Here is a 22,358-nt window from a genome sequence, read left to right as displayed (position 1 = left end):
GGGAGTTTTAGCCTTGAGCCTTACCCACTGCAGAAACAAGCAAACTGAGGACTAATTTTTTGACTGAGGGAAAGGAAAAGGGGAGGGAAGGAGGGAGGTGGTAAAGAGGGAGTGAATAACTATAGAGGACCATAGAGATGAAAAGTGAGCCTGGCGGGAAGGTGGTTGGAAAGGAGGTCTTCCCAGATTCCTCATTCTGGAGGCAGCCCAGGGGCCCAACGCAAGCATAATCTACTTTCCCCCCATTTTAAGACGTGGAGTTTCCACCTCGGTTTAGGTCCTCTTTTAACTTCCAGGCTGTGCTTTCGGCCAGTGAGGAGTAAGCGTAGGGCATTAGGACCCAGAGATTGTTGTAGTGAGAGAGGTTGAATCTCGATCTCTCAATTTTTCTCTCCAGCTCCCTCCTCTCCCTTTGTCATTCTAGCTGCCTGCAGCCTCCGCAGCGTCCCTCTAGCTCTCTCTGAGCAAACTGCTGCGCTTTAGACAGGGTGCGCAAAGCGGAAGGATTAGTTGGGACCTGCCTTGGTGACCCCATGGCATCCCCCAGAACCGTAACCGTCGTGGCCCTCTCAGTGGCCCTGGGACTCTTCTTTGTTTTCATGGGAACTATCAAGTTGACCCCCAGGCTCAGCAAAGATGCCTACACTGAGATGGTAAGTGAAGCGAACGGGTGACGAGGGACGCACCCCCCAAGGGATTGCGAGTACCTTTCCGCTCCTTTCCTTCCGAGTCCCTGGTCTCGTCCCCTTAACCCCTACCCCCACCCCGGACCATACCTTTTCCCCAACAACTTTCCAGCTCTGAAAGAGCAGCTGGACAAGAGCGATTTCATCTGTGGGCTATGCTGGGAGCAACTGTTTTTGAACCTCTGGATGCCAGTTGGGGGAGGGGTTGCCCAGCGAGTACACCCCCATCTCCAAGTAAACCAAAAGGCTGAGACCTGCGTAACACCTGTCATTGGCATGAATCCTTCCCTCCTTCTAGCACACCCGAAGTACGGGCAATCAGTCTGCAAGTCCGATTCCTTCCCTTGGAGCTAAGAGTTTAGCAAGCTGGAGAGTTTGTTTATCTTAGGGAGGAACAAAAGGGAAGGAGGGAAAGAGCTGGAGGAGAATGGGCTACTAAAACAAGCAATTTTTTTTTAGGGGCGGGAAAAGGTATTCCTCATCCCTGGCGGAGAGCTAATCCCCTAGCTGCCTGGGCGTGTGTGTCTGTATCCTTGAGACAAAGCAGTATTGGCCCAAATAAAGGTCACCGAGCTCCTGCTTCTTACCCCTTCTCTCAAGGGAGACTTGGTTGTTTTGTTTTGTTTTGTTTGTGGGCTAATCTGCAAAATTTGTAAAGTCTGCCTCTTCTCTCCGGCAAAATAGTCTATAATCCTCACCTAGCTTCCTGTGGATGCTGGGGGCAGGGGAGGGAGGGCAGGTCCTCTGCAGGTTTTCCCCTTTGCAGAGTTGGAATCATCGAAGGTGACTGGCCAAAACATTTCCTCTGCAACCTGGGGGCTGGGCTGCTCTCCCCAGTTGGGCGTGAAGACTTGTTCCTACGCTGTGGAGTGTGAGGAGATGGCAGGGGATGTTTCCAGCACTTTCGGTCTCGGGTCTCTCCCTCGTCACTTTGCCTCTTCATTTCCCCGCCCCAGCTGAAGAGAACCTGCTTCTCACTGCCTTTGCCTGACTGCCAGTAATGGAAGGAAACCCCTTACTGGTCTCTCAAGGTCAAGAAAGAAAGGAGCTTAGGGGAAAAACAGGGAGGGAGAGAGAAAAGAGGCCAGAGGGTTTCCCCCTTAGGGCTGAAGCAAGGAGGACCAGCCCCCCACCTTGACAGAAATAAATAGCTCTCCTGGACCCCACTGCTGAGCATTCCAGGGCCCCTCAACGTGAGCTGCAAATAGATGGAGCCCGGCAAATTGTAGATGCTCAGAAAATATTTGCAGGCAGTGCTGGCTTCTGTCTCAGGCTTTGGGCTGGTGCTTTCCATGTCTCCCTCACCATGGGATTACCCTGGGGTGCTGGGAGGGTGCCTGGGACTCAAGGGCCTAAGCCTGGCCCCAGTGGCAAATACTAATGTATTTCTCCTTCCTCCTTCCCCTCCTCCCAGCATGTTTGACCAGATGGAATTGAAATCAGGTCAAAATGAGTATCCAAGGCAGCCTGCCCTGGGGAGGGGAAGGGGGAGGTGGGGTAGCAGAAGCCACCAAAGGCAGAGGGACAGGGTGGAGGTGAAATGCCACTCTATTTCTGTCTTGGTGGTAGTAGTTTGGTGTTAGATTACAAGTAAATGAGTATGCTCTTGCTTTACTTTACATATATCCATGTATTAATATGTTTGTGTATACACCTTAGGTATTTTTGAGCTTTCCCTTTCCTTAGGACATAGTATCCTTCTTCAGTATATTCCCTGTCCCCCAGGCCCTCCTCAGCTGTTTTAGAGGCCTCCCAAGCTGCACCCTAAGTACACTATAAGGTTCTGCAGGCAATCCAACTAAAATGGAGTCACCGGGAAGCTTTCTATCAGCTCGGCAGGAGCTCACGAGGAGGACCAGCCACAAATGGGTTTACAGCAGGTTTCTTCCTAAGGAGTGGAGCTTTCTATTGCAGTCTACTGAAAGACAGAAGAAACCAATTTCAAGATTTCATATCATACAAACGAACATACTTAAATAGGTATAAGCTAATACAGCATATAGAACCATTGTGCCTGTGTGTGTGAGTGTGTGTGTATATGCACAATTCTGGGCTTATGTGTTCAGGAGCATCTGGAAAGAATGGAAGAACTACATCTCACTGGGAGATAGACTTGAGGAGGATTTTCAGATTGACTTTTCCAGGGTCCCCTTCTGCATTGAATATTGGGCCCCAGGCTGGGGATGGCTGTCTAGCACAGGGCCCACTGCACCAGTCCTGGGCCGGCCAAGCTTTATTCTTGAGTCCATAAGAAATGGGAAAAATTCAGTTCTAGTACAAAGAGGGTGCTCAATTTATATTTGTTGAATGGATGAGTGAATGAATGAGTCATTGGAGCATTGTCTTGGCTGGTCACCACCCTTCAGAATTCTCTGGTTGGATCTTGATTATATAGTTCAGGAGTCATTTCTTGCTCCTAGAAAGCGGGTATGGCCCCTTAGGATCCCAACTCTACATCAGCTAGGATGATTGTCTGGGATTTTCTGTTTTTGATTTAGGAGTGATTCCTCTGCATTGACAGTCATGCATTGCCTGCAGTGGCTTTTCTTATAAGATCTCAAAGTGTTGTTATTTAAAGATTATTTGTTCTTTAAAACATATCAGTGGGGTAAATTCCTTTTATTACTTATTCTTATTTTCTAATGTATTAAACTAATTCAATATCATAGGGTAAGCTGTTGTGGGAACAGAGGTTAGAAACCAAGTTCGCGACTCAATATTCTCAGTAGAGGAGTCATTAATGATTACAACTGCCTTTTTGGATGTCAGAACTTGCAACTGATTCTTTTTTTTTTTTAAAAAAAAGGTTTTATTTATTTATTCATGAGAGACACAGAAAGAAAGAGAGAGAGAGAAAGAGAGAGAGAGAGAGGCAGAAGCCTAGGCAGAGGGAGAAGCAGGCTCCATGCAAGAAGCCCAAGGTGGGACTCAATCCTGGATCCCAGGGATCACTCCCTGAGCCAAAGGCAGACAGACGATCAACCACGGAGCCACCCAGGCATCCCTTGCAACTGAATCTTGAAAATACCTGGCATGTTCTTGCTTCTTTTTCTGTAACAGTTCAACTGTTACCAATCCTTGCTTTTACTTTGAAACCAATTTCAAATTTAAATTTTTGGTTTGTTTCTTTTCTGCCACTCTTTTTTTCTCCTTCTAAAACCATTAGCATTATTCTTACATATTGTCCTCTCCCTGAAGAATCATTGCTAAAAACCAAACAGACGAATGAGTATTAACTTCTTTCCTGTATACTGCAGAAGCCAGGAAAGGTTAATGGAAACAACACAGGCTTTCGGTCATATAGGTTTGTGCTTGAATCTTAACATTCTTAGTGCCTCAGTTTCCTCATCTGGAAAATATGGATAATACTTCCTTAAGAAGGCTGTTGTAAATATTAATTGAGATTATATATGGAAGCTTCTAGCACAGTGTTTACATATAGTAAGTGTTCAAGAAATGCTCTGGGTGAAGTGATGATGATAATTGATTCTACATTATGCAGTAGCTTCCTGACTACTTTGAATGGTCAGTTTAAGGGATTGAAATCAGGTATTTAGAAGAGCAAGATGCTATTTTCATGTGCCCTGGTGAACAGACTTTTATGCAATTAGTTTATTTACTTTTTTAAAAAATTTTTTTATTTATTTATGATAGTCACACACACACACACACACACACAGCGAGAGAGAGAGGCAGAGACAGAAGCAGGCTCCATGCACCAGGAACCTGACGTGGGATTCGATCCCGGGTCTCCAGGATCGCACCCTGGGCCAAAGGCAGGCGCTAAACCGCTGCACCACCCAGGGATCCCTATGCAATTAGTTTATATTGAAAACTCTACACTTGCTGCTGGTTAATGCACAATGGATTCCATGCAGAACTTCCAGATGTCTCTCTGAATTGTCCATTTGGTGTGTGTTGCCCCATACCTCCTCCAGATTTAGCAAGTGTCATTATAGAGTACTCTAAAGCCCACATGAATTCAACATGACTGATCACTCCCTTGACTAAATGCCTTCATTAATTCACTTGAAATTGGGAGACAGCACTTACAAATGCTGCTGAGCAGTTTCCTGTGCAACGATGGGGAACAAACAAATGGTTGACTTGCTCTAAATTTGGTATTCAGCTCTTTGTAGCAGTGGTTCCATTCTGTAATCAAAAGGGGCCACACGTAGAATGGTGAGAAAACACCAAAATCCTGTTACAGTGAAGCCAAGGGATTTACGCCCTAAGGAAAACAGGGCAAGTCTCTGCTTCTTTGCATCCCCTCATAGGGAAGGTTTGTTGATTTGGTTGATTTGCTTACCTATAGTTAAATGCCCTCCTGTTTGTATAACCCTGGGGAAACACTCCAGATATGTTTGGGCAGTTTATTTAATGTCCTTAGGTAATCTTTTATACTTCCAATCACTGCCATTAATTGCTTTCCAGCTAGGTAAGAAGATAATAATTCACTGATGCTTAGACTGCTCTCTGAGGTGGTATAGTACATTTATTCCCTCAGAGAGGAAACTGACCCTGAAATGTGAAGTGACTTTGCTTAGTTCATACAGCTAACCATCCCAAGCTAAACCACGTTGGAGCTGATGCCAGAGAATGTGTAGGCTCTCAATGGCCAAGAACTATGCTTGTTTCAGAGCTACCTTTGACTCACGGGTGAAGTCAGACTCTTCTGCCCTAAAATGCAATCTGGGAAGAATCCACTTTGGTTACTAGGACAAGGTTTGCCAGCTTCCTCTTTAGGTAGGTACTATATGACAGTGGAAAGTAGAATTGCTTAAATGAATTTATCATTCACATTTGAATGATATTTGGCAATTAAACACGTGATGGCTTTTTATTGCATTTGTTGCATTTAAGAAATAATCTATAATTCACATATGGCTTTTTCCCTTACAAAGATGCAGGAAAATCATACTTGAGTCAGTAAATTTTGCAGCTGTTATGTATGTAGCCTTTATGGTATAAGATAGCAACGAGGCTGAGATTTTTAACCAAAATATATTTTTGTCAGTGTCCTCTCTGGCTTTCATTGTTTTTTTTCCTCTGTAAATTTTATTGAAGTGTAACACATTCTGAAATGTGCATCTTACAGCTCAAGGAATTTTCAGAATACTCCTGTATAATGTTCAAGAAACAGAACATTACCAGCTCCCTAGAAACCCCTCCATGACCCCTTCCAATTACTACCTCCCCAAGGGTAATTATTTTCCTGACTTCTAACAATATAAGTTAGTTTACTTGTTTTTGAACTTTCTATAAATGGAATTCAACAGTTAGATAAGCCATTTTTTTTCTTTTACCTAACTGGCATGCATAAGTGTACAGAAATGGACCAAACCACTTGGCCTCTGTTCCTATTTTGTCCTGTTAGCTGACTTGGATCAGTTATTAATTGCAATTGAAGGTGAATATAATTAGACCATTTTGAGCTGTTCAAATTTAATGTCATTAATATAAGATCATGAACCCTGGGGTGTTGTGAAGAGTAAATGACAAGAAGAAAAAAGGTGTGACTAAAGAAAGGCTCCATATGCTTTTGACTCATGTCAGAATCCTATCTTCTCATATCGTGTTTGATTCAGCACTATTATCATCAAAATAATCACCATGGCTTGCAAACATATGCACTTCTCATTGTATGGTTCGTTAATAATGAAATGTGTGCGTGTTTGTGTGTGTGGCCCTTGTTTGATGCCATGAAGCTATGATTTTTTTTACTCTATGTCCAAAATACTCATTTAATTTACAAAAGGGAAAATCCAGATAATAGAATATTTAGTAATTTTCTCTAAGCAACGTTAGGGGCAAAGCTAAAATTGAAATTTAGCTTATGTTAAGAATCCCAGGCCAAGGATATTGTTGGATGATTGCTTTTGATTAAAGAGATTTGAAACATTTGACTAAACACTTCTCTTCCTTGCTTCCTTGCCCTATAAGGAAACTATGGTTACAGGGTCTGGGTCATTGCACTGGTAAGGAAAGAGACCTAACAAAGTGAATTGTGAGAGCCTTTTGGGAGAGTGGCTCAGTCAACTCTCTTTATTCTTATTATCAGAACAATTAAAGTCTTTAGAGATCTAGTTACTATAGATTCAAGACATGTGACCCTTCTATTGTGAGAACTGAGGTGGACCAGACCAAACATCGATGGAGTTGGCAATACTAGCATTCTTTTGATGTCTCCATCTTGCTCCACAGGAGAAAGAATAAAGGGCTTCCTATAGTGTCAAGACTCCATCCAAACAAGTTTAGACCCCCCATTTCTAAGAAATTAAACATTCCCTGTTTGGAGTCCTGGAGAATAGATGGTATCTGTATCTACTCAGCTTTGAACTAAAAATTTGATGAAATGGCTTATTGATGTGCAGTTTCCTCTGGAGAAAAGAAGATAAAAAAGAGGCAACAGCTGCATAAAGGAGCCACAGCTGTAGTTTAAGAAGTTAAACAACTGAAAAAGTAATATGGAGTTACACCAAATGTAGAGAAAAAAAGATCACTGGAGACATAGGAACTTGATTTAAACACCTAGAATTTGGCCCCGGCTACAGATTCTACTATAGTATAGTTTAATAATCTATTCTTGAATGATGGGGTGGTTAGCCTTAGCCAAAAAAAGGAGTGTTTCCAGAAGCCACTCAGCCAGCATCTGGAAATGGCTCTGAACTAAGAAACTCTTGCGTCCTGCATTCATCATGTCAGAAGCTTACATTTAGAATTTAGGAACTGCCTCTTGGGAAGCTTTGTGTTGTTAATTAGAAATGGTCCTCACTTAAAAGTGTTAAGGAAGCCTCTTGTGTCTAGATTTCCCTAATGTTGCCCTGCTACTGTCACTAGAGTGCAGAGGGGGAGAGAGTGGGCAGGTGGCATCTAGTTTACTAGTGAGAGGAAATGGGCACGCTTCTCCCTGTCACCAGGTGCCCCAACCCTCATTTCTGCTCTGCTCCATTTAGGTCTGGCTCAGTTCAGCCCAGAGTTTTACTCTGCCAGGGTTTTACTGGTCAACCTCTCTCCTAATTTCTCTGAAAGTCCCTCATTTAACCTAAAATGGGAAGAGGGAGGAAGAATGACAAACACTATTTCTTTACATGCTCAGGAACAGGATAGTGACTAAGTTGAGGTGAAATTTTAAAGACAGGATCTGGCAGGGCCAGGATTGGGAAGAGATAAATGAGGCAGGGTTGTATAAGCACAGAGCTGGATCCTGCCTTTATTTAAAGCTTTGATATTTTGCTCATTATTGATGTTATTTACCTTAATCAAGAAGTGTTTTGGTGCCCTCTTAAATTTTGCATTCAAGGCAAATAGCCTTGCTCATTTCACTTTAGTCTTAACCCTGCTCAGGAAAATGAGGCTCAGAAAGGTCAAATAATTAGCCTATGGACACTCAACTAGAAGGTGACAAAGATGGGATTTAAAGCCAAGTCTTTTTGAATCAAAAACCATGGTTGGTTTTTTTTTTTCCACTAAACCATTGGTCTTTTAACACTCCTCATAGAGGATTATCTTGTGCCACTCATGATAATTAATCCATGAAATAAGGTGCATTCACTTATCCAGAAGTGAGAGAAATGACTTAACATTTGTTCCAAACCTAGAGTGTGTGAACACTATTCTAAGTGCCAGATGTTTCTGAGAGGTCAAGTTGGCTTTCTGCCTGATTCTTATATTTGCCTTGCATCTGGAACTTTTTGTTTTTAAGAAATTATTTATTCACGAGAGACACACAGAGAGAGGCAGAGACATAGGCAGAGGGAGAAGCAGGGTCCCTGTGGGAAGCCTGACATGGGACTTGATCCCAGGACCCCAGGTCACTCCTTGATCCAAAGGCAGATAAATGCTCAACCACTGAGCCATCCAGGTGTCCCAGCATCTGGAACTTTTGACTAGTCTCTTCTTGAAAACCTTGGCCCCCATGACCTTGTCTCTTTTGCTTTTCCCCCTACTTTTCTTTTTCTTTTTTTAAAAGATTTCATTTATTCATTCATGAGAGATATATAGAGAGAGGCAGGGACAGGCAAAGGGAGAAGCAGGCTCCCCGTGGGGAACCCAATGTGGAACTCGATTCCGGGACTGCAGGCGGGATCACGCTCTGAGCCGAAGGCAGATGCTCAACCACTGAACCACCCAGGAGTCCCTCTCCCTACTTTTCTGACCACACTCTCTTCTGCCTATGTTGTGGACTATCTTCCTCTTTCCATTTCTTAAATGTCTGTCACACAATTTATCCCACTGTATACATTCTACCTGGGATCCTGATGACTATCCATCCTGTATCTTTACTCCAGACCTCTCTTACTGAGCTGCCTACTGGACATCTCCACTTAGATGTCTTAGAGATAATTCAACTAAAAAAACCCAAACTGAGTCCCTTATTTCTTCATACCTCTTGTTCCAACTCCAACCTCTTCTTCCAGATGCATGCCCAAACTTGGAGAATGCTAGCACTCTTCTACCCAGGTACCCAAGCCAGAGACCAGAGAATCTTTCTTGATGTAATCCCTTTCCCTCAGGGTCCACCTTCAATATAACACTAAATTCTGTTGCTTTTGCATTAAAAGTATTCTTGACTCTGTCCCCTTTCCTCTATTCCTACGTCATTACTGTAGGTCTCTTGCTTGGTCTCCTTACTTCTAGGCATACCTCTCCCAATCCATCCTCCACACTATTTTCAGAGGGACCTTCCTCAAAAGCAAATTTTGTTGCTCCCCCTGGCTTATAGGATAAAAATCCACCTCCACAATGCAACATATATAGTTCTCCATGATCTCATGGTGACACATATATAGACATATATAAAAGGACATATATAATTCTCATGATCCATGATTCATATCTACCTCCCCTGTCTCATGTCTCACTCTCACCCCTCCTTCTCCCAACTTATGCTGAACTGGGGCAGTGTTTGAAACACACAAGTCTTTTTTGTGCTTCAGGGCCTTTGCTCATCTGGTTTCTTTTGCAGTGCCCTTCCCTTAGTTATCTTGCAAACACCTGCTCTTCCTTTAATATTCCACTCTAGCTTTTCTCAGTTTCCATCTACGGAGACTTGATCACTCTGGTGTGCCTCCACATAATTTTATACAGCATCCATAACTTTTCTTCATATAAACTCAAGCTTCAGGGAGGCAAGGCCTTTGAATGATTGGTATCTGTATCTAAAGTACCTAGTACAGTGCCTAGCACCAGGAAGAACTTAATAAATATCGAACGAATTAATGGATACTTACTGAAAACAAAGCAGTGGGCCAAACTAATAAGACACTTGATAAAATCCCATCGATTTACTACAAAATGAGGCTCAGGTCAATCTGAATACAGTGAAAAATATGATTATCTATTACTCTAAGGTCAATATAATCTTATTACTTTGTGATATATCCAGTGATTTCCTCCTCTGTTCTATGATGTGTCCCTTTGGGCTATAATTAGATCTCGTACAGACTTCTATTATGTGTCACTAACCATGTTGCTTTATAATGGTGTTTTATGTATCTGTTTCCCCCACTAGACCAAAAGCTTCTTGACCCTGTCTTACTTACCTTTTTATCTCCATCACATAATCCATAGTAGGTGTTCAATATATATTTGTTAAATTAAAATTAATGAACTTACACCAGGCTAATCAGAGTAGTGTCTTGTAAAGGCCTGGGGATTTATCTCACTGACCATAAGAATGATTTTTATCTTACTATATTTTAAAGATATATAAGGGGCTAATGTTTGTACACATCTTTGTTTTTCTATTTATTTAGCACTCATTTTTGAATTTTTGCAGATTCCACAAATGTAAACTTCTGCTCAGCTTTTTTCTGAATCATCACAGATTCCAGATTAGGGAAGTCCAAATTAGTGAGGCTTGGGCATCCCTGGTGGTTCAGCGGTTTAGTGCTGCCTTTGGCCCAAGGCCTGATCCTGGAGACCCGGGATCGAGTCCCTCGTTGGGCTCCCTGCCTGGAGCCTGCTTCTCCCTCTGCCTGTGTCTCTGACTCTCTCTTTCTCTCAGGAATAAATAAATAAAATATTTAAAAAATTAGTGAGGCTTTACCATACTGTGCCTTACCCTGTTTCAGTTTTTTCCTCCTAAAGTCATGTTTACCCTGGCTTTGATCAACTGTGATAAGGAGATAGGATCACATGGTCTTTTCTTTTGTTTTTTAAAGATTTCTTTTTATTTATTGTTTGAGAGAGAGAGAGAGAGAGAGAGTAAGAGAGAGTGTACAAGCAGGGGGAGCAGCAGCAGCAGAAGAAGCAGACTTCCTACTGAGTAGGGAGCCTGATGTGGGGTCTCTATCCCAGGACCCTGAAATTATGACCTGAGCTGAAGGCAGAGGCAGAGCCACCCAGGCACCCCGCCTCGTTTCATTTTTTTTAAGATTTTATTTATTTATTCATAGACACAGAGGGAGAGAGGCAGAGACACGGGGAGAGGGAGAAGCAGGCTCCAGGCAGGGAGCCCGATGTGGGACTCGATCCCCGGTCTCCAGGATCACACCCCAGGCTGCAGGCAGCACCAAACCGCTGCGCCACCAGGGCTGCCCTCGTTTCATTTTTGTTGGTATTCATATGCATCTGGGTTTGGACAAGGCAGGCACTAGAAAATATGGTTGTGGCTAATTCATACCAGATTTTATGGGCCCAGTAAATTTTCTTTTAGATGCTTTTAGCGTTGTTTATGATTTATGATCAGAAAATAATTTTTAGCTATCAAGCCAAATTCTCTTTGGTGCTGGTTACTAAGATTTATTTATTCATTTAAAAATATTTTATCTATTTATTTTAGAGAGAGAGAGCACAAATAGGGGAAGGAGCAGAGGGAGAGGGACAAGCAGACTCCATGCTTAGTGCAGAGCCCAAACCCAGGGCCCTGAGATCACAACCTGAGCCAAAAATCAAGAGTCGGATGCTCAACCTTCTCAACCGAGCCACCCAGACACTCCGTTGTTACTAAGGTTTTTTTTTTTTTTTTTAAGATCTTATTTATTTATTTATTCATGAGAAACACACACAGAGAGAGGCAGAGACACAGGCAGAGGGAGAAGCAGGCTCCATGCAGGGAGCCGATGTGAGACTCGATCTCCAGTCTCCAGGATCACGCCCCCGGCCGATGGCAGCGCTAAACCGCTAAGCCACCCAGGCTGCCGTGTTACTAAGGGTTTTATTTTGTTTTTGTTTTTATTTATTTATTTTGTTTGTTACTAAAGTTTTAAATCACAGGGATCTCAGAAGATTGCTTGCTTTTTTCTCATCTTAATTACAAAGCTTTTATTTAGGGGCCACAGTAAAAAAAAAAAAGGGATCTGGTGGGGACATATAAAGGGAATGGCGGGGAAGGACTTTGTGTGTTCTTCATTGTAATGTTAAAATCATGGTTAATGTGACATTCTTTGTGGTATTTCACTCTAGAAACGTGCTTACAAGAGCTATGTCCGAGCCCTCCCTCTGCTGAAGAAAATGGGGATCAATTCCATTCTCCTCCGCAAAAGCATTGGTGCTCTTGAGGTGGCCTGTGGCATTGTCATGACCCTTGTGCCTGGCCGGCCCAAAGATGTGGCCAACTTCTTCCTACTCTTGCTGGTGTTGGCTGTGCTCTTCTTCCATCAGCTAGTCGGTGATCCTCTCAAACGCTATGCCCATGCTCTGGTATTTGGAATCCTGCTCACCTGTCGCCTGCTGATTGCCCGCAAGCCTGAAGACCGGTCTTCAGAGAAGAAGCCCTTGCCACTGTCAGGGCAAGTGGGGAATGCCGAGGAGCAGCCCTCTTTATATGAGAAGGTCCCTCAGGGCAAAATGAAGTTGTCATAGGAAAGCAGAAGTGCAAAAAGTGGACCTCCCAGGCAGTTGCCTCCATGACACCCAGGAAGATGTCAGTGTTTTTCATGAATTCAATTCATTTCATTTATTTATTTATCTTGAGGGAAAGGGAAAATATAATCTGCAAGTTAATGGCCCTATTGGCTTGTGTACACCTGTACCCTAAAATGACCTTCCCACATAGACATATGTGCACCACCTTTAATCACTCTGGGGCAACTCTCACATCTTGCTGCATGTACATGTATATGGCTAACTGTTGAAGTGTATTTGTGAGATGGACTCCAGCAAGCATGTGACTGTAAGATTATGTGTGGGAAACTGTATTTACTGTGAGTGTGTTTGTGTGTGTATGTGTGTGTGCACGCATGCAGGTGCGAGAAGGCTCTGATCTTGAACTAATCCTGTACAGGTATCCTTCCCTTTATAGACTGCTTCTAGTGAAGGCAGAATAAAATAATCCTCCTGTAAAGAGAATCCTACTTCTGGTATAAATCAAGTGATGTATTCCTGTGGGATGAAGGAAATTCCCTCAATAGATCAAGCTGAAAACTTAAATTTACCACCTTAGGAGAAAGTTCCTTCAATTTGAGACACTGAGTTATACTGATTAGCCTCCGCTGTAACAGTTGTTGAAATTGTAAATACTCCATATTGAATTTAATCAAAATAAGGAATATATGCAGTCAATACATAATATAATTATTCAACTGATACAATTGAAAGTTTCACCTTGCCTTTGCCCCAACCCAACCTACTAAGCTCCTTTGCTCACAGTTTGAAATTGAAGCAGACTTGTTACCAGACATTTCTTTTGGATTTTCTTAAGCCAAGAGCTGCCTCACTTCCTACTATTCTCAGCAGCTAACCAGGATTTGTCAGCTGCTCCGCTGTTGCAGTTGAGGGAGCAGGGATAAGTCCTGTTAGAAGTCTGTGAATCTCAAACTCTAGCTGTTCTCTTAAATCATCTGAAACTTGACAGAGGAACTGTATCCAGTGTTTGTTTCCCTGAGAAACAGAATCATTACTCCTATTGAATCTTCACTGAACTTTGCTAGTGTAAGCAGAGATCCAAGTCACTCCTGTGGTTGTCTCCTCTACACCTCCTTATCATTATGGTGGCTGGAGTCGAGCTTGGGGGAAGGACATTTGATATGGGTTGGTTGGACTGAGCAGTATGAAACTTTGCTTTATTCATTCCATACTGCTGTTTCTCCTTGTTAGATGTACTTTGATGGTTTTAATATAATTGTACCAGGGATGGGGAGAGGGGTGGGGGCTTTGTGTGTGTGGGGGAGTACAAATCATTGTATTTTCTTCAGTAACATTGTTCTTGTTAATTGATACTTCTGTCTTATTTCTCTCATTCTTTCAAAATAAAAATTTTTGAAATTTGGAGGAAATTGTCTAGACAAATAATGAAAATCTGGGAATAAAGGGTCCTATGAAGCAATTCAGGCTCTTTTAATTCGGATCCTGGATGAGGGAGAAGAAAGAGGAGCAGTATAATCAGTATACAATGAGGTTACCAACTTTCCAATCCCATTTAAGTTCCCCCACACTTCAGTAATGTCAGTACATAAGACAGAAAGCCATAGAATTAGGATCGATACAGTTTTCAGGTTTTAGGAGTTCTGCTTCACTAAGTGATGCCAAGGGAAGGTGGAAGAGTGATTTCAGAGAAAATTGCAGGTATATGAAACAAAGGCGAACCAGTGTTCTTTCACTATGTGTATCCACAAAGTGGCACAAGTTTCAGTGCCACAGTTATTTTACCACTCAGATCCCTAGTTTCATCTACAAAAGAGAAGGGGACTGAAGGCTGAAAATCTCTTCCAATTGACATTTGAGTCTATGAAATTATTAAAAGTATGGAAAATACCTCGAGAAATTTTAAGTTTTACTAGATAAGAGCAGCTTATTTACCAGATAAAATATCAAACATTCCGTTTTTATGCACGCTTAAACAAGACTTCATCAAAGTACTCTGAAAATCATATAAGATGTAGTAAATAATAATTTCTGGCGTAGTGTTTCCCAAATACATCAACTTAATCTTTGATTCTTCATTTCTCCCTAAGATTGCACCGTTTCCTTCCAGAGTTTTGCCCAGTTTATGGGTATGTTTTGGCCTCAAAAAATCAGTGAGAGCCATTCAATTTACCTTTCCACTTTAATTCCAAGTCTAGTAAGAGATTAAACTAGGACTAGGCTCAGGTCTCATACTAACCCCTTGTTGCTGTTTTAGCCAGTTTCTTTAAGACTCACGGATTCCTTAAAGTTAGAAATCTTTACGTGTTGCCTGGCGGGTTACGTGCAAGGTGCCACATTTAGCTTAGGACATAACTTTCTAGCAAACTCTGGAAGATATGAATACTCACGCTCGGGAAAAGAGGGCAGATCCAGCCAACCTTTCCTCCCACCCCAGAGCTTCACCTGGAAAAAGCGACAGCTTCAGAAGTCATAGACTCAATAACCTAAGTCTCTTGTCCAGCAAGGTTATCAGCCCTTATTGCGAAGTTTGCAGTTTCATATTTTCCTATGGATTCAAAGTCCTGACACTTGCAGTCAGTTTGGGCAGAATTATCACTATAAATGCTCTTGTTAAATTCAGGAATCAAGACACTAGTTCGGTTTTTCGCAAAATGTCGAATGCAAACAGAATTAGGGCAGTGGGAACCCCAGCCAATCAGCTAGCTCCAGCAGCAACGGCCCACAGGCCGCGGGTCCCCTGCGGGAGGCGGGCGGGGCAAGCGGTTCTCCGCGATTGGGTCTGCGTCAGCGTCGATGCGCGCGCGCCTCCTCGCGCTGTTGAGTTGTAACCCAACCAATCAAGTTTCGGCAGGGCGAGCTGTTCTGCCTAGTGCAACCTGGGTGTCTGCAGAAACGCATGCGCGGGGCGGGCCCATTCATTTGAATCCCGGCGGTGCTTGGATTCCGGAATCGGAGGCTTTGGGACGGCGGAGTGTGTTCTGTGAGGTACTCCTAAAGACCGCGCGAAATGGGGGCTCTCAGCGAAATGGGGGCTCTTGATTTCTGAGCAGGACTCTCCTGCAAGATGTGGCCGAGGTCGAATTTTTCCTCCGCTTAGGAATCTGCCCAGTGGGTCCTTCGTCGTGCCCGAGTTCGCTCTCAGCCGGGGCGGAACGAGAAGGTCTGGGTTCTTGGGAAGCGATGGGACGGTTCAACCGGATGGGGTTAGAAGCTGCTCTCCCGCCCTTTTTTTTTTTTTTCGGACCCCAGGAAACTACGCGGAACCATTGGGTTAGATATACTTATTGCTCTCCTGCTTTGGCCTCGTATGTTCCAGGGAGATGGGATTGAGTAACTCATTCCAACCATTTCCTTAGTTTTTCCCATTTGAAGCCACAACTTAAAAAGTCTTTCTGGGTTCCTCTCTTTCCTTTTCCCTACACCCAGTTCTTTTATCACGGCCTTGCCCAGTCTACCACCAAAACGCATCAGTCGTTTTCTGCCTCTTCCACCGTCACCCTAGGCCTAGTTCAGGCTACAGTCCTATTTCTTCTGGACTTGTGCAAGACTTTTTTTTTAATTCATCTGTTTTCATTCCTTGGCCTCTAACACTCTATTCTCTCTTTTTAAAAAGATTTTATTTATTCATGAGAGACGCAGAGGGAGAAGCAGGCTCCATGCAGGGAGCCCGAGGTGGGACTCAATCCTGGGTCTCCAGGATCACAACCTGGGCTGAAGGCAGCGCTAAACCGCTGAGCCACCCGGGCTGCCCAAACCTTTTATTCTCTACCCTGCAGCGAAACCGGTCTTAATGGGGCAGCCTGAGTGGCTCAGCGGTTTAGCGCCGCCTTCGGCCCGGGGAGTGCCTTGGAGACTCGGGATCCCTGCATGGGGTCTGCTTCTCCCTCTGCCTGTGTCTCTGCCTCTTTATCTCTGTGTGTCTCTCATGAGTAAATAAAATCTTAAAAAAAAGAAGAAAACGATCTTAAAACAAATCAGATGATATCACTCCCCTGTCTCACACTCCTTCCCACCCTACCTCCCAAAGTTTCATGAGAGTTTCAAGAAACCTTGACTGGTTATTCTATCCCTAGTAACTAGAACCATGCTCTGCTTATAGATGATTATTTATCGAATTAGTGAATTAACTAATGAAGAATGATTCTATTGTGAGAATCCTTAGTTTGGTCACCAGTTTGACTTTTGAACTATGCAGTTTTAACTTAGCACTCACAAAGTGGAGAGCATAAAAGATTAAAAGCAAAATCAAGGAGGGTGCTGAAAAATAAGGAGTGGGAAAAGATAGATTGAATGTATGAGATGGATTAGTTTTGGGCTTGATTATGAAAACTTTAAGAAAACTTGCTGTGTTGCTTTGTACTCTTTTTTTTCCACAAGAAGTCCAGTTCAACTTGTTATGCTGGAGTGTTGTTTCTCCCTTTTTCTTTTTATGGCAAAGGCTTCTGTGAAAGTTAGCCTTTTTTAAAGTATTTTTTTTAGAGTTAGCCTTTTTGTTGCCTGGATTGTTGTCAGGGTTTTGTGTGTGTGTGTGTGTGTGTGTGTGTGTACATACTGTTTGTATGCTATTCCCAACTAGATAAGGCAGATATGGTTCCTGTATTTACGGAGTAAAAAGGGATGGTTTGCCTATTTAATGGTGACTTGATACTTGTTTCTGTATAGAACTTGTGCAATAATGTCACCTCAAAAGAGAGTTAAGAACTCTCAGGTGCAAAAAAGGACTTCACAAGTTAGTGGTAATTATCCGACTAATCTCTTGGCCTGGGAAGAAAAAGAGGACCTGAATGACTCAAAGTACAGCTTGAAACGCGGACAAAACAATCCAGTGGAAGATTATGGACATGCTGATGATCAAGCAGAAGATGCCCTACAAATAGCAGTGAGATACTTTGAGAAAGGTAAGACAGATAATTTTCCGTATGAAAGTTCTATTTCTGTAAAAATGTCCTCAACTTTTTCTTTTTTAAAATTTTTTCTTTTCTTTTTTTTTTTATGAGAGTCACACACACAGAGAGAGAGAGAGGCAGAGACATAGGCAGAGGGAGAAGCAGGCTCCATGCACCGGGAGCCCAATGTGGAATTCGATCCCGGGTCTCCAGGATTGCGCCCTGGGCCAAAGGCAGGCGCTAAACCGCTGCACCACCCAGGGATCCCTTTTTTTTTTTTTTTGAAATTTTTTTCTTTTATTTATTTATTTTTTAAAAAGATTTTATTTATTTATTCATGAGAGATACACAGAGAGAGAGGCAGAGACACAGGCCGAGGGAGAAGCAGGCTCCATGCAGGGGGCCCGACGTGGGACTCCATCCCTGGTCTCCAGGATCACGCCCTGGGCCGAAGGCAGACGCTCCACCACTGAGCCACCCTTTTTCTTTTATTTTAATGATTTTATTTATTCATTCATGAGAGACACACAGAGAGAGGCAGAGACACAGGCAGAGGAAGCAGGCGACTCGCAGGGAGCCCAATGTGGGACTCGATCCTGGATCCCGAGATCATGTCCTGAGCCAAAGGCAAACTCTCAACTGCTAAGTCACCCAGGCTCTGAACTGCTAAGTCACCCAGGCGTCCCTATCTTAGACTTTTTCTTATAGATTTTAAAGGAAAGCATATTTTTGCTCATTCATGCTTTTGTTTATTTAATAGGCATTTATTGAGCACTTCCTAGTATCAGTCAGTATGCCGGGTACTAGGGATACAACAAAGCAAATTCTTGGCAGCGTGGTTTCCAAGATGCTGCACATTGGGATTATCTGAGAATCTTTAAAAAACACTGATGCCTGGCATCCACTCTTAGATATTCTAATTTATTGGCATGGAATGCAGTCTGGCATCAGGATTTTTAAAAGGCTCCCTAGGTGATTCCATTTTGCAGCAAAGTTTGGGAACTACTGTCTTAGTATTGAATTGGCTTATAGTCTCAGTTCAGTGCTTTTAATTAGTTTAGAGCAGAGATGATGACGCCAAGGCATGATTCAGTTTTCCTCACTGAAGGTGCTGTTGCTCTATTGCTGTTAAATATTCTACAATTTTAAAGGCTTTGAAGGGTTTGGGGGAAGGCATTTTTACCATAGAACTGTTTCTTTTAGGAGCACCTGAGTGGTTCAGTTGGTTAAGCATCGGCTCTCTCTACATCTCAGCTTAGGTCTTAATCTCAGGGTTTTGAGTTCAAGCCCATTGTTGGGCTCTGAGGTGGGTGTGGAGCCTACTTAAAGAAAAAAAAGCAATTTCTTTGAAGTATCCCAAGTTGTAACTGTTGGGGTTGAGGACTGAAAGAATTTTGAAGGTCCCACTATTTATTTTTATTCCTTTTTCCAGGACCTGTTAAAACTTCACAGAATAAAGATAAAATCTTGGAAGAACACTTGAAAACTGTGGAAAATGTGGCTTTGAAGAATGGGTTAGCTCCAGAAGGAATTGACATTCTATTAAATGTGGCACTCAGTGGCAAATTTGGTATGTCAAGGGCATACATTTGTTATCAGTTTGCTATTAGTTTTGCCTTCCAGACTTTGAAATAGATTATTTATTGGAATCAGTTGCAGTTCTTTATTTGTACTAGTCTTTTCATAAATCAATCTGGTAAGATTATAAAATGAGCCTTTCTTGTGTTCAAGCGACCCTTATGGACCAAAAGTTTTTGTGTACATATGCTGAGAATGGTTATCACATATCTTTACAAATAGAATATATAGACTCTTGACACCAAATACATGGGAGTCATTTTTAGTATTTCTCTTAAGCATAGATAAGGCAGCTTAAGAGATCACTAGTCTACTTCATTGCTTTTAGGTTAACTTACCTGTGGCAAGTCCCTTTGGAAACTCCATTCCAGTTTCTATGACCTTAACAGTCAAAATGCTTTTTCTTTTGTGGAAATGCTTCCTTTCCTGTTCTAAGTGCATTTCAAATGGAGGGGAGGAGGTTCTTATAAAGAAAGAACACCTGGCCAGTATTCTTTTTACTTGAGAAGAACCTTTTAACCTACTCCAACCCAAATTCAGATGCGGAAGGTATTTTAGACCTTGAACATCCTCATTTTAAAGTGAGGAAACTGAGACCCAGAGTGGATAGAGACTTATTTTTTTTAAAAATATTTTATTTATTTATTCTTAAGAGACACAGAGAGAGAGGGACAGAGACACAGGCAGAAGTATGAGCAGGCTCCATGCAGGGAGCCCAATGTGGGACCCCATCCCAGGACCCCAGGATCATGCCCTCAGGCGAAGGCAGACGCTCAACCGCTGAGCCACCCAGGCATCCCTAGAGACTTGTTTAGTGTCGGAGCTAGAACTGGGGAACTCAGATCTCCTGATTCCCCTTCTAGTGTTTAATACCGCACATACTGTTACTGGATTTTCGTTTTTGTTTTTTTTTTTTAAATAATTAAGACATCCATCAAAACTGGATGCTTTAGGGCAGCCCGGGTGGCTCAGGGGTTTAGCGCTGCCTGCAGCCCCGGGGCGTGATCCTGGAGTCCTGGGATTGAGTCTGCATGGAGCCTGCTTGTCCCTCTGCCTGTGTCTCTGCCTCTCTCTCGCTCTCTGTGTGTCTCTCATGAATAAATAAATAAAATCTTAAAAAAAAACTGGATGCTTTATATACTATTTCCTGGCCCTTGCATATTAGGTTCCTTTGTGTATACCCTGGCATCATGTTTTGCATGGGTGTGTATTTTAAAGCAACAACACATTACTGGCCAAATTCAAAATATGACTCTCAGGTATTTTATTTCTCTAGTTTTACCTGATTAGTTATCTGTTTGTTTTCCTACAAAGTGAAATTTGACCTGATAAAATTTGCTCTTCTTCTATTAGGTGGTTTCAGATTGTTTGGTTCTAGTATCTTTCCAGAACCTATGTTTAACTGATCACTCTCTATTAAGAATTCTCTCTCTTCCCTTCTCCTCTTAAAACATATATGGAATGTACAAGTGTTTTTGATTTTGGAATTTTTCTTTTTTGACATCTCAGAAGTTAATGGTTAAAAGGTTTTCATGATGTTTGCCAGGTCTGTGGCAAATGCATGCCTCAGCCTTGGAAACTTGTGTATAACAATTTAAAAAATAATCTCTGGCTTTCTATTCTAACTTTTCATTTTTCTGTTAAGCTGGAATTGGTGATGTCAAATATGACCTTAATTGTTTTTCTCCTTTTAGTTATTTCTGTGATATATTCCATCACTACTATATCTTTACATGTAGCTCTTCTGATAAATTGAAATTCATATTCAGGGGCAGGTGTGCTTGAAATGTCATAACCAAGTACAAAAAGACTTCAGACAATTTAGAAATTAAAAAGTCGCTTGGAAATAAGTATTGAGTCCGTACTGAATTCACCCTTTGAGTTTGGTACATGTGTGAAGTCTTAGTGGTGAGACTCTAAAACTTTAGAAGAGTTAGGGGATGGGAGTGGGGGAGAAAAGAAAATGAAAACAAGAAACCATAGTGGAATACAGAAATATTTATTCTTACAATTCTTTGCCTGCCATTACAACTTCCTTCCTTCTCCACAGAATGATGGGATAGAAATTGAGATATATGTAGGATGAGTAAATTTACAGATCTAATGTACCACATGATGATTATAGTTAATGATATTGCATTGAATACTGCAGTTTGGAAGAGAGTAGATTTCAGGTGCCCTCACCACACACAAAAAATGATAACAGTGTGAGAAGATAATATGTAAATCAACATGACTTCAGTAATTATTTCACTATGTATATGTATATCATATCATCATGTTATACATATTAAATATACACATTTTTTATTTAAAAAATAAAATGAGAGTTCCTTACCCTCAGGAAGAAAAAGATGTGTGTAAGATGTTTCTGAGAATGCTACTTGCAGGCAAGTTAAGATCAGTGTTATTTCAGTGAATGGATGTGATCATCATGCTATAATGCATATAAAAGTGTTTTAAGACGTGTAAAAAAATAAAGACACGTGTAAGATGTTTCTAAGAATGCTACTTGCAGAAGTTGAGAACAGTATTAAAGTGAATGGATGTGATCAGCACACTGCAATGCATGTAAAAGGGTGGTTAAAGACCATGGATCCAAGATGTTTTTGAGAATTCTATTTGCAGGAGAAGTTGAAAACTTTTTTCAGTGAGTGGTTGTGATCACCACATTATAATGCAAATGACACCATGTTTACATACCAAAACAAATAGATGAGATAGACATTTAATTCTTGAAGCCTTAATAAGCAGAAATTGATACAGGGTGTATACAAAGCTATTTGCAGCATCACTTTTATTATCAGATGGGAGAATACCATAGAAGCCAGAGAATATGATGGAAAGATTGGACCAGGGTAGAATAATATTACTGCCAGCTAATTCCAAGAATAGCTATTCTATTCTACTCTCTTCCCCACTTTTTGGGAGGGATGGAGACTACAAATATATTTAATTATTTATTCTTTAATGGAGCAGCTCATGCAAGCTGTCTGTCACTAGCTTTATTTTTTTAAAGATATTTATTTATTTATTTATTTATTTATTTATTTATTTATTTGACACAGAGAGAACCAGAAGGGGAATAGCAGGCAGAGAGAGACGGATAAGCAGACTCTTTACTGAGGAAGGAGCCCAATGTGGGGCTCAATCCCAGGACCCTAAGATCATGACCTGAGTCAAAATCAGATGCTTAACCAACTGAGCCCCCCAGGCACCCCTGTTGGAAGCTTTGAACAAGTCAGAATCTATTGTGCCATTAAAAAAAATAGTAACAAAAAATAATTTTGGAGTGCCTGGTTGCTCAATTGGTTAAGTGTCTGACTCTTGGTTTTGGCTTAGGTCATGATCTCAGGGTCCTGGGATTGATCCCTGTGTAGGGCTCTGCTGTCATCAG

The 22,358-nt window shown here is 41.9% G+C and overlaps 2 protein-coding genes across 4 annotated transcripts in view; both read left to right on the top strand.

Annotated features, from left to right (window-relative positions):
• The first annotated feature begins 359 nt into the window (after nt 1-359).
• On the top strand, nt 360-13,956 carry TMEM35A (transmembrane protein 35A). The gene is made up of 2 exons (XM_077887387.1): nt 360-653; nt 12,096-13,956. Exons 1-2 carry the CDS (start codon nt 534-536, stop codon nt 12,492-12,494), a joined length of 519 nt encoding a protein of 172 aa, XP_077743513.1. The 5' UTR covers nt 360-533; the 3' UTR covers nt 12,495-13,956.
• A 1,383-nt stretch (nt 13,957-15,339) lies between these two features.
• CENPI (centromere protein I) overlaps nt 15,340-22,358 on the top strand; it is a 79,863-nt gene continuing 72,844 nt past the window's right edge. Inside the window, exons 1-3 of one of the 3 annotated variants that reach the window (XM_077887339.1) lie at nt 15,340-15,482; nt 17,160-17,395; nt 18,816-18,953. In XM_077887339.1, coding sequence (XP_077743465.1) covers nt 17,173-17,395; nt 18,816-18,953 — 361 coding nt within the window. In that variant the 5' untranslated portion in view covers nt 15,340-15,482; nt 17,160-17,172. The other 2 variants (XM_077887340.1, XM_077887341.1) reach the window with 2 other exon arrangements.

The sequence above is a fragment of the Canis aureus genome, chromosome X (assembly GCF_053574225.1).
Source record: "Canis aureus isolate CA01 chromosome X, VMU_Caureus_v.1.0, whole genome shotgun sequence".
NCBI lineage: Eukaryota > Metazoa > Chordata > Mammalia > Carnivora > Canidae > Canis > Canis aureus.
This window is presented reverse-complemented; position numbering and strand designations above follow the sequence as displayed.

What these genes read in the sequence shown, in the direction of transcription:
- TMEM35A (XM_077887387.1), top strand. Translation starts at nt 534, where the DNA reads ATGGCATCCCCCAGAACCGTAACCGTCGTGGCCCTCTCAGTGGCCCTG. An exon ending in AAGATGCCTACACTGAGATG is followed by an intron (nt 654 to 12,095) that starts GTAAGTGAAGCG and finishes ATTTCACTCTAG; the next exon opens with AAACGTGCTTACAAGAGCTA.